General features: G+C 44.8%; 1 protein-coding gene across 1 annotated transcript in view; it reads right to left on the bottom strand.

The window, feature by feature from the left end:
• Positions 1-14248, bottom strand: part of PTPN1 (protein tyrosine phosphatase non-receptor type 1) — a 32915-nt gene extending 18667 nt beyond the window's left edge. Inside the window, exon 1 of the mRNA XM_041417831.1 lies at positions 14101-14248. Within this exon, the coding sequence (XP_041273765.1) occupies positions 14101-14163 (63 nt within the window). The 5' untranslated portion in view covers positions 14164-14248. The remainder of the gene's footprint in view (positions 1-14100) is intronic.
• Positions 14249-15725: the final 1477 nt, after the last annotated feature.

Here is a 15725-nt window from a genome sequence, read left to right as displayed (position 1 = left end):
TCCCAGCAAAGGGTGATTCCCCCACACTGCAGCTGCCAGGACACACGACCCTGCTGCTGCCCAGGCTGCCAGCACACGGCCCGCTGCCCACCCCGAGCCCTCTCCTGGGACACAGCTGAAGGAAAAGGACAAGTGCTTCTAAAGCGCTCCCAAACACCAACCACACCTTCCTGGGAACACAACCTCACCAACTCACTAGCTTTCCCTTTCGTCCCTAATTGAGACTAATTAGGGAGCAGCTATGAAGCACCAGGGAGTTTAGTCAGGAGTAAGGCTGTGACTCCCTCAGGGACACGTACAGGACCTACAAATACACAAGACCTGTGGTGTAGATAAAACTTCCAGCTACTACGAAGTCACCATCTCTCCTAAATCCATCATTTTTGCTTATCCAGAAGAGATAAATTATTTGTCCCAAGCTTTGGGACATTCTATAGTTCTTATCCTCAAGGCAATCCTAACAAGTCAGAAAAAGGTTTTTTAAATGGTCTCCTAGTGGTGATGTTGGGTTTTTTTTTCAGTTTGATTTTATACCTATACATTTAGCACCAGGACAATTCCCTGGAAGGTACATGATCCCCTGAATAAGATCACAAGGATTTCTAACCCTAGGTTTAGCAAACAGGACAATGCTTCTGACACTTCTCAGCCCATTCTGCAGCACTGCTTCAGTGGCAGAGGGGTGAGGGGGTTCCAAGAGAAGAAAACAGACACCTCTCCTGAAAGGTGCCATTGACTACATTAAAGGGGTTACCAGTAATGAAGACCAAAGTTTACATTACTACTTGAAAACAGGAAATAATCTGGCCTCAGAAATTCTGGTGGGTGCTCAACATAAGTATTACAAACTAGGTGGAATCAGAGATGTCTACACAGAGATGAAGTCAGAGCAAAACCTTCACCGATGTCAGAGAGGCCTTACAGAATCACACGTGCCTCAAAACAAAAAATCTCAGCTGTCAAAGAGCTCCACACTTCCCATATTTACTTATCAAGCTCTTTACAAATTCAACAACTTGACTTGGCACCTTACAACACCTCCCAGAAGCACAGGACACGTGGTGATGCCATTGACTACATTAAAGGGGTTACCAGTAACGAAGACCAAAGTTTACATTACTACTTGAAAACAGGAAATAATCTGGCCTCAGAAATTCTGGTGGGTGCTCAACATAAGTATTACAAACTAGGTGGAATCAGAGATGTCTACACAGAGATGAAGTCAGAGCAAAACCTTCACCGATGTCAGAGAGGCCTTACAGAATCACACGTGCCTCAAAACAAAAAATCTCAGCTGTCAAAGAGCTCCACACTTCCCATATTTACTTATCAAGCTCTTTACAAATTCAACAACTTGACTTGGCACCTTACAACACCTCCCAGAAGCACAGGACACACGGTGAGTAATGGGGTAATGGGGAAGCAGGAGACTTTGTTACACCCAAGACTTATCATCAATTCCTTTTTGTTATGCCGTTAACACACCATCAGCACTTGCTGCAAAGGGAAAACGGGCTGGTTGTGAGAATGTGTGTGGGAATCCATGGGATTAGAGGATTTTAGGAAAGCTGGGAAAGAGAAAGGCCTCAGAGACAGTAAGGATAGTGAAATGCTAAAGTCAAATGTGCACACACACAATCCTTTGCCCATCAGAGACTCAGAGCTACAAAAACATACTTCTAGGGTTTACAAAGCAAAATACCACACATATTTTCACATCACTGCTATTGTCCTTTGAATACCCTAATGTCAAGTTTGTTGTTGTCGTTGCATTCCAAAATAAACATCTCTGCCTTCTTGGACTGCTGAAATATTACAGGCTTTCAATGAGAATGAGACCTTATTCTGGAGCAGGGATTTTGATCTCCACTCTCTCTTCCAAAGAGCCCTCGTGTCCTCCCTGAGGAGTGGTGCCCCAGTTCAGCCCCAGCAAGGACAGGCAACACCTCTGGCTGGCTCTGAGGGCTGCTGCTTGTGCTCTCCCAGGGGGTCATTCCCAGCTGGGGTGCTCCATCTCCTCAGTTTCTAACTTAGTGTCTCTCCCTACCATTTCAGGAACCCAGCCCTCTGTGCTGGGACAGCTCTGAGTTCTCCTTTCAGCAGGGAGGCCATTTCTCTGGGCAATTTCTTTAGGCTCTTGCAGGAATGTTTTTTCTTCCCTGGTTCCTGGAGGCAAGGGAAGAAAGCTTTAGAGGAGCTCCCCTAGCCCATCATGAGCACTGTGGAAAGAAGAACTGGCCCTGGAAGGGAGCATCACTCAGAGCCAGCCCTGGGAATCCTGCACTCCTCCTGCAGTCCTGGGGAGAAACTCCTTGTAAACACAAAAGCAGTTCTAGATTTACCCTCAGTGGTGTATTTCTGTATTTTCCGTGATGACACGAAGCCAGAAACAAAAGGATTCTTACCTAGGAATCAGAACTTCTGGAGTTTGCCTCATTTTTATTTTCTTGATTTGAGCTGGTTTGAAAGTCTCTTATCATCATGGAAACAGGATTTTGTGAAAACAGAGCAAATTTGCAAGCCTCATTTTCTACCCCCAACACTGACTAAAACTAAACTCAGATTTTATCTATGATAATTTATAGGATAGAGAAAGCAAGCAATTGGTTCACAGAAGAAAATATGAATTACAATGTTTTTTCTTTAATACTTATCTGGAGTTAAACGAGTTATATATGCATTTAGAAAGTACAGCCAGCTAAAGCAGTTTTAGACACCAGCTTGCCATATGCTATGTTAAAATTACACTGAATTTTTTTTTTTTAAGGAACAAATTTATGCAAGAAGTGGGTCTATTCAGTACACTCAGTTTTTGAGGAATGCTTTTTCTCATCCAGTAATCTTTGCAGAAAGTTCCAAACAAAGTTTAGTAGAAAAAAGAAACTAGTTCAGAATGTGATTTTGAAGCTATCTTCACAATATCTCACAGAACTGCAAAGGCTTTGTTCCATTTAAAAAGCAATGGACTGGTTGCACTAGAAATGCTTATTGTCAGGGTGATAAATACACAACAATATAATTTTTAGAAGTAATAACATGAGTATCATTGAAAACTAGAGACCCTGTAAGATGGCTAAAAATAGTAATTTGAATTCCTAGCTTAGTCAGCTTGGCCAGAAACAGCTGTGCTCACTGTAACCTCTAATTAGTTTGCATATTGTAAGAGCCCCAAAGATTTTTTCCCTCTCCAAAACCTACTAAATTAGCCTTCACAGCACAATGCTGTTACCACACCATGCAACAGAATATCCAGGCTTCAGAGACTTCCCACTACTCTTTCTGAAGAGTTTCATTTATAAAGGCAAATATTCTCATTTGATAAGGTAAAGGCCAACTCCCCTCCACCTGGAGCACTCAGAAGAGCCTGCCTGGAGAGAAAGGTCTTGGTTCTAACACAAGCAAACCATTCATTACTTTGAAACACAAAGCAAAGTCAGAATTTAAAGCAAATTTCTCTTCCCTCATGGCTAAGGGGTGTTCCTCTGCATAAATCATTTAATTCACACTGGGTGTTCCAATGTGAATCTAAAAGCTAAACTGAACTTTCTCATGTATATGCACAGGTTAATGAAACAGTCACACCATCACTACAGCGGGGCACATGTTCAGACCATGTCAGTGTTATTTTTCTATTTAGAATGCTATGGGACAAGCAACAGCCATATTTCCAACTTTCTACTAATTCCATAGAAATTCTCCAAGAGATAAGGTCGTATGTACAGGAAGTACTAAAACACACCAGCAAGGGAGTGGAGGAATTGTTATATAGGAAATTGTGAACTCTGCTTTACCTATTAAAAAAATATCATTAGCCACATCTTATTCAGTGGCAAACTTCATTTCCTTGAAGCTGTTTGTACCGTGCAACGCTCTACTGGCTTTCTTGAGTTAGATGTATGAGGGGGAAAACTGAATTTATTTCATATCAAGGAACCCCATGCATCCAAAATGATGAACCATATGTTACACAGGTACCAGCTCCATAATGTAAGTGGGTCTGCATTCTAGCTGCTCCCTACAATTAAGGGTATAAGACAAAACTCCAGCAAGTTCTGATCTATGGCAAAAGAATGTTTCACCACGTTGGCCATTAGCAAGTAGACAGGCAATGGAACTACGGGTTCATTCTGCCAAAGCGTGCTCATTACACTCTTACTAAAAGCTTTTTATCATTTCTAACCTAACAAGATTCCAAGAGTTTAAAGAGAATGTACAATTACCAGGATTGCACAATGCAGGTTCATGCCTCTGCATGCAGGGAAAGGTCAAACTCGAGCTCTGCTCCTGCAGCAGAACCAGCAACCAGCCCTGCTTCCAGCAGCTTTGGTTCTCAGCACACTGCCCAAATCCCTCTTTGGGAACTTAAAGTGGCTGGAACTGCTTAACTACCATTTCCAGAAAGAAGTTTTAAGTATCTTTTCTTAAGAAAGGCTTTCGGACAGCAATTGAAGGAACTTGCTGGATTACCAATTTGCACGAACAGCTTCTTTCAGCTGGGATCTGTTTAACGTGGTGGCTGCAGTTATAATTACAGATGCCCACTCCACTGTACTTAGAATATTCAAATTTGGAAAGGAAAATCGTAGTGATGATTAAAACCATACTGAATTCACTGAATGGTGCAACCTACAGGTTGCCAAGCTACTGCAATGCACACAAAAACCTGCTGAGAACAAACAGTACTGCTGAAAACAGATGTTAGATAAAGCAGAATTAGGATACTCCTGCTTTTCCACATGACTGTCAATTTGTGTTTAGGAAAGCAATCTAAGCGAGCTAGGTTAATATTAAACCCTTCAGCATTCTGAGCTGCTCAGCTCCCACTCCATGGCCCAAACACAGTTTGGGGTGAGTCAAACACTGCTGCCGTGTCCCCAGCCCACACGTGTGACACTGGTGTGTCCTGCAAGGGCTGCACAGGCAGGGTGGCACTGATGGGGACAGCAGACTGCCCAGCCAGGGTGGCAGTGATGGGGACAGCACAGACTGCCCAGCCAGGGTGGCACTGATGGGGACAGCAGACTGCCCAGCCAGGGTGGCAGTGATGGGGACAGCAAACTGCCCAGCCCCCAGCTGGCTCTGGGGCAGGATGCCTGGACACCCCTGCTCTGCACCAAGTTGCACATAAAAGCACAATGTTTATGCAACTACTTCCAGAGTAGTAAACTGCTCTAAGGGTCAGAGAGAAAAAGGCAATACGCTTTTTGGAAAGGAAAACTTAACCCTTAAATACTTACAGCAGAGATGTAAATGTGTAAGACAATCCACCTATGGCCAACGAGCCTGGGAACTGGCATGAAGACAACCCCTCCCATAACCCCAAACCAGCCAGACCTTACAAGATCAAATGTATTCAGTATTTTTAGTTCTCCAAGCTGCAAAGCAATGCTTCAAGACACTGACAGAACCAATCCTGTGTTATTAGAGGATGTTTTAACTGTCACTGCAGGGACAGAGAGCTTTCATGCCCAGCTGTACAGGACATCTCATCTGAAAGCAACTGAGACTTTATAAAAACAAATGTCAGTGTTAAACAGGGACATCACATAATCAAGATAAATGCTCACAGACATCTTAATGCAGGACAGATTCGCACTCTGCACTCCAGCACATGAAAAAGGCTGCAAAACTTGACAAGCCAGGCCTTCAAAGGGCTGGTGAATGCTCCCCATGCTAATAAAACAGACTGCAGTGAGAGCCAGTTGTGTGCATCAGATGAGATAAACAGTTCTGCCACTTCATACATCTACTCATCCTGCTAGTTAAAAATAATTAATTCTGAGCACTAAACCAGCTGATTTAGCACAGCCAAGCAACCCTCACAACTTCTGCATCTTGTAGTGGCAGTATCCTCTCTGGAAACACATGAGTCCCATTACTTCCAGCACTCCTTGCCAGCCCAGACAGGGCTGCACCGAACCCACCCCACCCCAGGCTCCAGCAGACTCTTGCTCATCGTGTTCCACTTCCTGCCAGCTGAAGCCAGTTATCAGTTGTGACTAAACATGCTTTATCACTTGATGCCTACCTCAAATCCTCATTTGCAGCTGTAGAACAGATCTGGAACACTTACAGAAAAAAATAATACTAAAAAATGCAGTAAATATCTTTAAATAAACCCTTCACATCTATCACAACCCTTTCCATTCCCCACCACAAAAAGACAGCTACACCAAAGGCTCCTGAGCACTGATTCACAAATAAAGGTTATCAACAACCAGAATCACACACAAACTCCTTTAATATCAACACTGCTGAGGGCAAAGCATTTTTAGATTATATTATTCTTCTGTAAGTATTTCAAGACAATTTTGTCTGTAGAGAGAGAGTTTAATATGCAGAACACATTGTTAGCAAAGACTTTGGAACAAGAAAACCCAAAAGATGTAGATGTTGTTACATGAAAGCAATAAACGTTTGAAGGCTTGCTCTTAACTGGGTAGCAATATTAACTTATCATCTATTCTTAGAAGATAATAAGCACATAACAGTTTTACCACCCCAAATTTCATGCGGTGGAGAACTCAGCAGGCAGAGCAGCACACAAGGAATTTCCTGCTGTCAGCCAGTCAGTCACAGAGGAGCACCCTGTACACTGGATTGTGTGGGTGACCAAGCAAAGCCCTGAATGATGGGCTTGGCTCCCAGTGGAGGCTCCTGATGGTCAGCTTTACACAAACTGCAAACACAAAATCAATGACAGATAAGACGTAAGTCAGTAGTTTCCATGAAACCTTTCTGCTCCATCTGCTTCCTGACAGGCTCTAAAAAGACTGGTAAGATTAGACCTCTCCACTAATGCTCTCACGTGGGCTAATAAATCCAGGAACTCAGCAGCTCTAAAGATTTCACATTTTTTCAACCTCCTGTTCCAATCTTTTGCCTCTACTGAGCACCAGATGAGTCTGATGGACACAGGGCAGAGAAGCTCCAGAAGCTGAGGGTCCCTGAAAACAGAGAAGGGCTGAGCACCGTGGGCTTGGCACCTCCAAGTGATCAGACCTTCCCTCTCCCCAGGCCAGCAGCTGCTGTGCCCTGCTGCCACCAGCAGCCAGGTGCCACATGCTCCCCTGGTTCATCTCTCAGGAGATGTGTCAGTTATCAGGGACTGCTGGAGAACACAAGGCAAAGGGAAATCATGAAAGAGCCAGGCAGGTGAGGCTGCTCAGTGCCAAACAGCCCTGCCCCAGTGCTCACACCAACGCCAAGCCTGCCACTTGAGTGCCCTGCCAGTGCCACCCCAGCTCATGGGAATGTGCAGGGATCAGAGGAGGGGGTTTCTTGGTTCCCAGCACACACTGTCCTGCACAGGAGCTTTGAGACAGATCTGCTTTGAGGGGAAATCTGCCCTGCTCATGAAACACCTGAGGCCAGTTCTGAGAAGGTTTCAGTACTGGGAATGAAAAGAAGTACAGGCTGAAACACGATTCTTGTTCGTGACATCCCACAGACCATGAAGTTCTAGGTAGCAACTGTGATTTACTGTGAAAATCCTCCACTGGCAGAAGTTTAAGAAAGAAGTGACAGTGTTGATTCCAATTCAATTAATCTCTTAAGGAAGAAAACAAAAACATTTTCCAGAGCTGGGTAGCTGTTCACCCCAATCCTTTACTGGGTAGAATTCCCCATATCTCTTCCACTTCTGGAAATATGCAGAAATTCTGTCAAATGTGTCAATATATATTTTAAGAAGCTATGTAGTATTTTTCCAGTTCTTGCTCCAATGACCCACCCTTTCCTTCTTTCCAAAAGAAGTTCCTCTTACTAAAACCTCTTGCTTGTGTCAGAGTTGTGTTTTTCCTGTAGCCCCCATCTTTAGTCACTGATGGCTGTGCAAATGTTAGGAAAGGAGATACAATTCCACGTGAGGATGGCAGAGCTTTAGTCCTACTTCAAGCAGCTGCAATGACTGTACAGAAGACTGGAAAAAATAGGCCCCACACTGTAAAATGGAATCGAGATCTTCTGAAGGAGCATGGGTTATTTTTCCTGTCAGAAAAAGGAAGTATACTCTTCCTTAGTCAAAGATGCATTTTTAAAATAGATTTCACATTTTACTTCCTGCCATCGCATTAAAAGGTCACGCTGTTTATGTTACTGTAACCTGTTACTGTGGGATCAGGAATGGTATAAACAAGCAATTCTCATTGAACTGTGCACAGGGGAAGAAGGTTATGAGAACATTCCTCTTTATGTGTAGAACACTTGTTCCATATAAATATAAAGAATCTCAGAAACAGAGTGTCTTTTGTAGGATGGCTCTCAGCATCAAGTACATGAAGAATCAAGTACTTGACAGAAGCAGCATAAAATTCTGGGAACTTCAGACACAAGCAAAAGCACCTGACAGATCACAACCATAACAGCTGCTTTAAGTCCAGAATGGTACTATGCAGCAGCATTTTGAATAGCAGTTATTTTAGTACATGAACTACAGAGTTGTCAGTCCAGAGGGGAGGGTTTCCTCTGCCTGCAGCGAGGTCTGCCCAGCTCCACACTCACCCCTGTACTCCACAATTGCCTGAACTGGCAGAATGCAAAACCTGCTGTATTGTTGCTTTATTTTCTATTTCTATTGATGTAGAAACCGTTTTAACCTTCTAAGGAGAAAAAGACTGCACAGAACAATGCAATCTGATTAAATGAGCTCTTCATCATTAGTGAAACTGGTAAATCTTCATCCTCAGGGCTAAAGGTGACTTTTGACCCCTTAAACTACTTGTTCATAAAGCATCCACAACAACCAAGAGCTGAGACAACTGTTCACATGGAAAGTGTACAGAATTAAAAGCAAGAAAAAAATAGAAAAACATTTCTAAAAGTTTCATATTATGCCACCTCATTTTCCTTCCCAACCAGGATGTAAATTTTTCTACTGTTCTATGAACCTGCTTTCTTAAATGCAGAAAATACAACCCAATTTGAAAGTAGATCAGCTATCACTATTAGCAGAATCACATGCATTTCCAAGAATCACTTTTACCAGTTTTTCTGGGTATAATATGACAGGCAAGCTGTTGAATCTTAGCTATATTCTGCGTGGGTGAGAGAAAAAGCACATCTGAATTCACAGGGTATGGCAGAAATGAACTGGCATTTGTACTACACGATCTACAAAGGGAACACACAAAGCAGTTGGATGCTCTATCAAAGTGCCTCTCCCAGTCAAACCAGCAAGGGCATGTCTCCTGGCACCAGGGAGGAAAAACCACCTCTTCTGCAAATCAACACGAAACAAGCTGACCAATGACTAAAAAAAAGCCCAGAAAACCTCAATGGTAAGTGCTGCAAACATCCAAGCTCGAGGATCAGACCAAGTCTGTGTTCATTATGAACACTGCAGAGAAGCAATCACTTAGTAAGGAATCACTGAGTATCCTCAGGTATTTAATGAGGCTAAATTCACTACCCAAACAGATACTTAGGTAGGTCATGCAAGTGACACTGATCTAAAACCTGGTAATTCTCATGTTTACAAGAAAGTAGCAGTGATATTTCAGTGGAAGCCACATCTTTTGAAGACTCAACTAAAGAGAACCTTTGGACAAAGTCCATTTGCAAAGCAAGTATTACAGGAAAACATTTAATTTTAATGTTTAGTTAACTACAGGATGAACTGTTATTTCAAACCTACCCAGCATATTTAGAAAGTTATTTTAGTTTGAAAAATATTTGGCCTACCACTACCACATTTTATTCTCTGCTTACAAGGGCTATTTCTATTTGAATTTACCATCATTTGGCATGTGGCCAACACTGCTTTTCCTTAACAATTTTCTTCCATACATCTGTGCTTCCAGCACACAGAGGAGGCAACAGTACCATGTGGAAGAACACACTAACACCATAAAACCCTTCCAAAAATGCTCAGAAGCAGGTGAGCACTGTGTGTACATTGTATGATTTCTAAATTTTTAGCAAATGACAACCATAACAGGCTCCATTTTCCACGCTCTGCTTCCAGCAAGACCATCACAGAAGCTCTGGGTTCAAGTATTTAGATTTTAAACTCTGTAGAAAAAGCAAGAGTAAGTGACTCAGGTAGCTTTATATAATGGGACCTACCCAATCTGAAATCTGCCAGCAGCAGACACAAGAGCTGCTCTGAAAGAGCCAGCAGCAAAACCTAACCCAGAGCAGAGTGCCCTGAGCCAGCCCCAAGGGCACCAAGGTGCCATCACCTGCAGCTCTGCTTTCAGGGAGGATCCTGACTTTGAGAGACACTCTGCTTCTCCATCACTAACCCCACACACGTGTAGGAAGACTCAGTGTACAGCACAGAAAACATGGAATATCCTCAGCTTATTGAAGGAACAGAGACTCCCTGCTCTAAAACCAGCTTTCCACAACCAGAGCCAATTATGCTGAGCCTCAAATGAATCAACAGAGCACGAATTAAGCAGTGGCAAGGCACTGCATGCAGAGACCTGCAGCTAGAACTGGCAGAATAAAGCACGAAGATGCATTTATAAAAGTCATGTTCGTGCCACAATTTATCTGCTGCTTAGCACCCGAGCAGAGGAGTAACCCAAATGCTCTCAGACTGCAGCCTGCACTCTTGCTGCAGCTCATAAACCAACAACACTTGTAGAGCTTCCTGTCCACTGACTTGAAATACACAACACAACCACACTGTTACCATTCTTCAGGGTCAACCATTTCACAGTTTACTTCCAGCATCAAAATCCATCTACAAAAGAAAATATTCTACAAATATCTTTCCAGAGACAGTGAATACCTAAAAAACTTCCCACACCTTTTCTGTCTTGACAGAGCGATATCCACAATGTCCAATATATTTTTCTATCTTCCTCCCATAATCTGAATGAAGTTAGATTAATATTCACAATTTGTAGTATTTTAGTTTAGCTTACAGAGGCTTGAAAAACTAACAGTTACATTAATATTGGGTTAAAAGACCCTCAAAAATTAATAAAGAACCTGAGAAGAGTTATTTACAGGCCTCAAACCCTACTCCAACTACACTTCAGCTTTCCAGAGATAGGTAGTTCTGTTTTCAGGATACTCACTTCCAAACATGCTGGAAAATCTAAACTATATCCAGTACTTATTATATATTCCAGTAACTATAAAAACTAGAAAAGAATGCACATTTTAGTTTCATTTTGCTACCTTCACATGGAAAACTCTGCATGAGCTGTCCCCAAATGACAGTTCTGTCTCCATCCATAGTGAATGGCATCCCCAGTTGAACGGTACATCAGTAAATAATTCACAGGTATTTTTACTGCTCCTGATAAGCACATCAAAGTTAATATCATTGGCCAACATGCTAAAGTCAACATATCTGGTTTATATAAACACAAGAAGCAACTCTACCTGTACTTGAGGGATGTGTTTTTAAGATAATATCACGTTCTATCACCCTGTGTAAGAAGTTAGAAACTAAAATATCTCTGAAAGTTCTGAAAGACTTCTGCATGTAAAATTACTGTGGGAGTCTGATACTGCACTCACTGTGAGTGCCAAATGACAATCCAGCGCTGTTTTGATATTCTGGACAAATACCCACTTTTCTTCCCTGCTCTAAAAGCCTAAACTGTGCTTTCCTTAGCTTTGGGGTATGGGTTTTTTGTTGTGACATCTCCAGAGTGAATGCTTCTCATTCCAACAGATACTTCTAATGATCTTTCTGCAGGGTGCACATCATTCACTTACCCTAAGCATTTGTTTTCTGTTGCACACCTTTACCACAGTTAGTACACGGTAAAGCTCACATTGCTCTAACTTACTGTTTCATGGAAGAGGATTTTAATTTGAATGTGCCTTTCTTAAGCTTGTATTTCTCTGAAATACAAGCAACAGCCAGAACCTTAGCAATTCTTTTTCTCACTTGGGTCCCTGAACAACCTCCACAGGATCTCATGGCTCACAGTTCTTGCAACAAGCAAATCTAGAGGAAAGTAAGGGATAGAAATAGGTATTCAAAACAAATAAACATTAAAAAAAACCCCAGAGTAACAAAACATGAAGAACTTCATCACTGTTCACCCTGCTCTGACCAGCTGTCCAGGGAATGGTTCCACAATTGTGCAGTGCCCAAGACACGATTGTCACAAAATCACCTAAACAAGGTCTTCATTTTGAAATGTTTGTGTCCCCATCCTGTGATTACTTCTGCTGAAAAAAGAAGGTAATCTAAATTCTATTCTTTCACAACTGTACTATCATAGCTGAACACAGCTTCCGCTCGTCCAAAAAAAAAGAGGCATGGGCAATTTTAACCCTTCCAAGTCATGTGGCACCCAGACACGTTCCCTCAGCCACACCTCCCTGTCTGCTGCCAATTCTCCTGGAGATGCTGTGCTGTACCTCGAGATAACAGACTGAGACAAGGATGCTCCAAGACTGAGCTGCAGGATGCTCCACCTGCAGCACTGGTGACGTTTCTGGATTTCAGAGTTACAACCAGAACACTGAGGTACCAGAAGCCCGTGGTACAATGACCCTGGGGGACAGTGTTTTTCTGCACCAACCACATACACTGCCCTACTTACTGCATTCTTCAAGCAAAAACCAGTGTTGTAGGAAAACTGCTTTGTTAATGTCACAGCTCAGACACCAAAAGCACAGCTTACAGAGAAGTACATTGCTCTTCCAGATGTACAGGAGCTGCCAAGATGCCATTTTCAACAGCTTATTGAAAAGCAGGATGCAGCTGAGAAACTGAATTTCATTACATAGATGCACATATTTACTAATCAATCAGGGAAAAAAACCCACCCCCTGCGCTTGTCAATAGTTGGATGCAAATCAAAGAATCACTTTAGTCCTTTTTTAAATTGAATTTTAGTCCTCATTCAAAGCTCATGCTGTGCCACAGTTTGAGCAGGCCACTGAGTCATATCATTCAAAGAGAGCAGGACAAAAACATCACCGAATGCTGATCCCTCATTGAAAATGGGCCATTCCCTCATTCTACTCAGATATTTCACTTCTGTAATTAAATTGTACCTGTAGAAATGTACCACTTCAATTACAAAGCTCTATTACTCAAAATCATTTCCTGAGCACTAAGCCTGCAACACACCAAATCATCCAGAACAGTTCAGCAAAAACATAACGTCATATATCCACATGACTTTCAACTGATACAGTCAGCAAGCACTGAGACTCGGCAGGGAAGGGAAATGTGGGAAATGGACCTTCCGAAAAGCAGGCTCAACATGTCAAGCTTATTCTCTAAATGCCAGACAACTGAAGATGTTCACCCTGCAAGCTATTGCTGTAAAAACTTGCCTGCTGCGACTCCGAAACAGAAGTCCATTTATTTCACTTTTACACACCTCCTTCTCTCAGTGGTCTATTGCCAGAGAAATTCACAGTGAAAAAAGCGAAGCTCAACGTCTGTGTTGCAAACGTGAACTTCAAGCCATTCATTTATGCAATATACCAGCTCAAACATTCAAATGGATGTTACAGCAATGCTGCCGATCTGACTGAACACATCCGCCCAGTCATTCATGTATTTCTGCTTCTCTTAAACTTCATTTTAGATAAAGGTGTGAAGAACTTTTAAAGATAAAAGCACTAACTTCTGTGGCTTGTATATGAAGCTGGATCCAGAAGGCAAACACTATTGCAAGCATTCATGCTTGTCACAGGGTTCTTTTAAATATCACCAAAAGATCTAAATGCAGCAAACGGCACAATAAAAACCCAGTACCAGCTAGCTGCACAAGTATTGCTAATTCGCTGCTTCAGGCTCTGTTCTACGATTAAGGCGACTGAAAAGCTAAACGCATCTGATGCCCCCTTCGCTGCTTCTCTGTCCGAACCCAAAGAGAAATTTGAGGGATTCGCTGTCCCCGCTTCGGGAGGGGCAGCTCCAGCAGCCCGGTGTGCCCGGGGCTCGGGCAGCGCGGTGAGGGGGCTGCCGAGCGGGGGCTGCCCCGGCCGGGGAGCGGGGAAGCAGCGGGGCGGCGGGCAGCGGTGCCCGGGCAGGGCAGGGCAGGGCTGGCCCTCGGGGCCGGGGCAGCACCGGCGGCATCGCGGGGAGCGGGAGGGAGCAGCGGGAGGGAAGGAGGGAGCGCTCCCCGCCCGGCGGCGGGGCACAGCGGGCCGGGCGCTGCCCCTCACCTGGTAGATGGCGGGCCAGCTGGCGGCCTGGTCCAGCCGCTGGAACTCCTTCTCGATCTCCATGGCGGGGGCCTGGCCCCCCGCGCCGCTCCGGCTGCAGCTGCTGCCGAGGCCGCGGCGGCTCTGCCCGGCCCCCGCCCTCCCGCTGCCGCCGGCCGGGCCGGCCCCGGCTACGGCGACCCCGGCCCGGCGGAGGGGCCGCAGGGCGGCGGGGATGGCGAGGACGCGGCGGAGCGGAGCCATTGTGCGCCGGGCCGGCCTGTCCTGGCCGCCGGGAGCGGCTCGGGTCGTGTGTTCGGCCGCAGTCCTGGCATTCCCGTGCGGCCGGGGGGTGCCGAGGAGGGCACGGAGGGGAGCGGCGGGGCCGGGCCTGGCAGCGCACGGGGCTGGGCTGCGGGTCCCCGTGCCCGCTTAGCGACATTGTCTCTTGGTGCAGACAGGACATGGAGAGGGTTTGCACTCTTGCACGGTGTGCAGAATGGAATCGGCCGCGTCAGTTTCCCCATACCCTTTGGTTTAAGGAAATGGACAAGCTCCGGATGGTGTTCGATCGTCTGTTCTCGGCGCTTGCATTCCTGCTCCGAAATGGCCGTGGCTAAACAGGTGCTGTGGTCCTGTCCAAGCAGGGAACCCTGTCAGTCTGCCTCAGCTTTTTCATCAGGCCATTCCTTGCCAGATGGACTTGTAGCCTACACGTCTCAGAGAGCCCTCGTCCGTAGAACTGAATTCGAAATCCGAATATTCCAACCATACAGACACATATCCCAAGTAATACATTCCAAACAAATTGGTGTTTGGCTGGAGATTTCACAGCGTAACCTAGCAAATCAGTGTATCTTACATTTCTTCATAAATCTCTGTTCATCACAGTGGCAATATGTGTGACAAGTGACATTTTAAATGTGTCAGTCTGGTTCAAGAAATTATTTTACTAAATAACTGGAAATTTTTGGGCGGGTAGACTACTTCCTAAATATTTGCTTTTATCTGTATGTGACCATACAAAAGAAGAAGCAATTTGCAGAGTGGCACACATTGTGACTCTCGTTTTGACAAAGCACAGCAAATTGGTGGATGTGCTACGGAATTCTGGCTTTCCTTTTACATGGAACAATATCCAGGGCTAGAAAACTGAGACCCTCACAAAGAGCAGATACCAATTTATGCCAATCACAACTTTGGGTTGGAAAATCCCTCCCAGCACATGGAGTCCCAGCTGTGCCCCATGCCCACCTTGTCCCCAGCCCAGAGCTCTGAGTGCCACCTCCAGGAATTCCTGGGGCGCCTCCAGGGATGGGCACCCCAAACCTCCCTGGGCAGCTCCAATTCCTGCCCACCCTTTCCATGGGGAATTTCCTGCTGGTGCCCCCCTGAGCCCCCCTGGGGCCGTTCCCTCTGCTCCTGTCCCTGTTCCCTGGAGCAGAGCCCCATCCCCCCGGCTGTCCCCTCCTGGCAGGAGCTGTGCAGAGCCACAAGGGCCCCCCTGAGCTCCTTTTCTCCAGGCTGAGCCCCTTCCCAGCTCCCTCAGCCCCCCTCACAGGACACTCCGGACCCTTCCCCAGCTTTGTGGATATGTCCCTGGCATAAAAGCTTTATCTCTTCGGCACCTTGTGCCCACGATCTTC

The sequence above is a fragment of the Onychostruthus taczanowskii genome, unplaced genomic scaffold (genome assembly GCF_017590055.1).
Source record: "Onychostruthus taczanowskii isolate IOZ18803 unplaced genomic scaffold, ASM1759005v1 scaffold57, whole genome shotgun sequence".
Classification (NCBI taxonomy): Eukaryota; Metazoa; Chordata; class Aves; order Passeriformes; family Passeridae; genus Onychostruthus; species Onychostruthus taczanowskii.
This window is presented reverse-complemented; position numbering and strand designations above follow the sequence as displayed.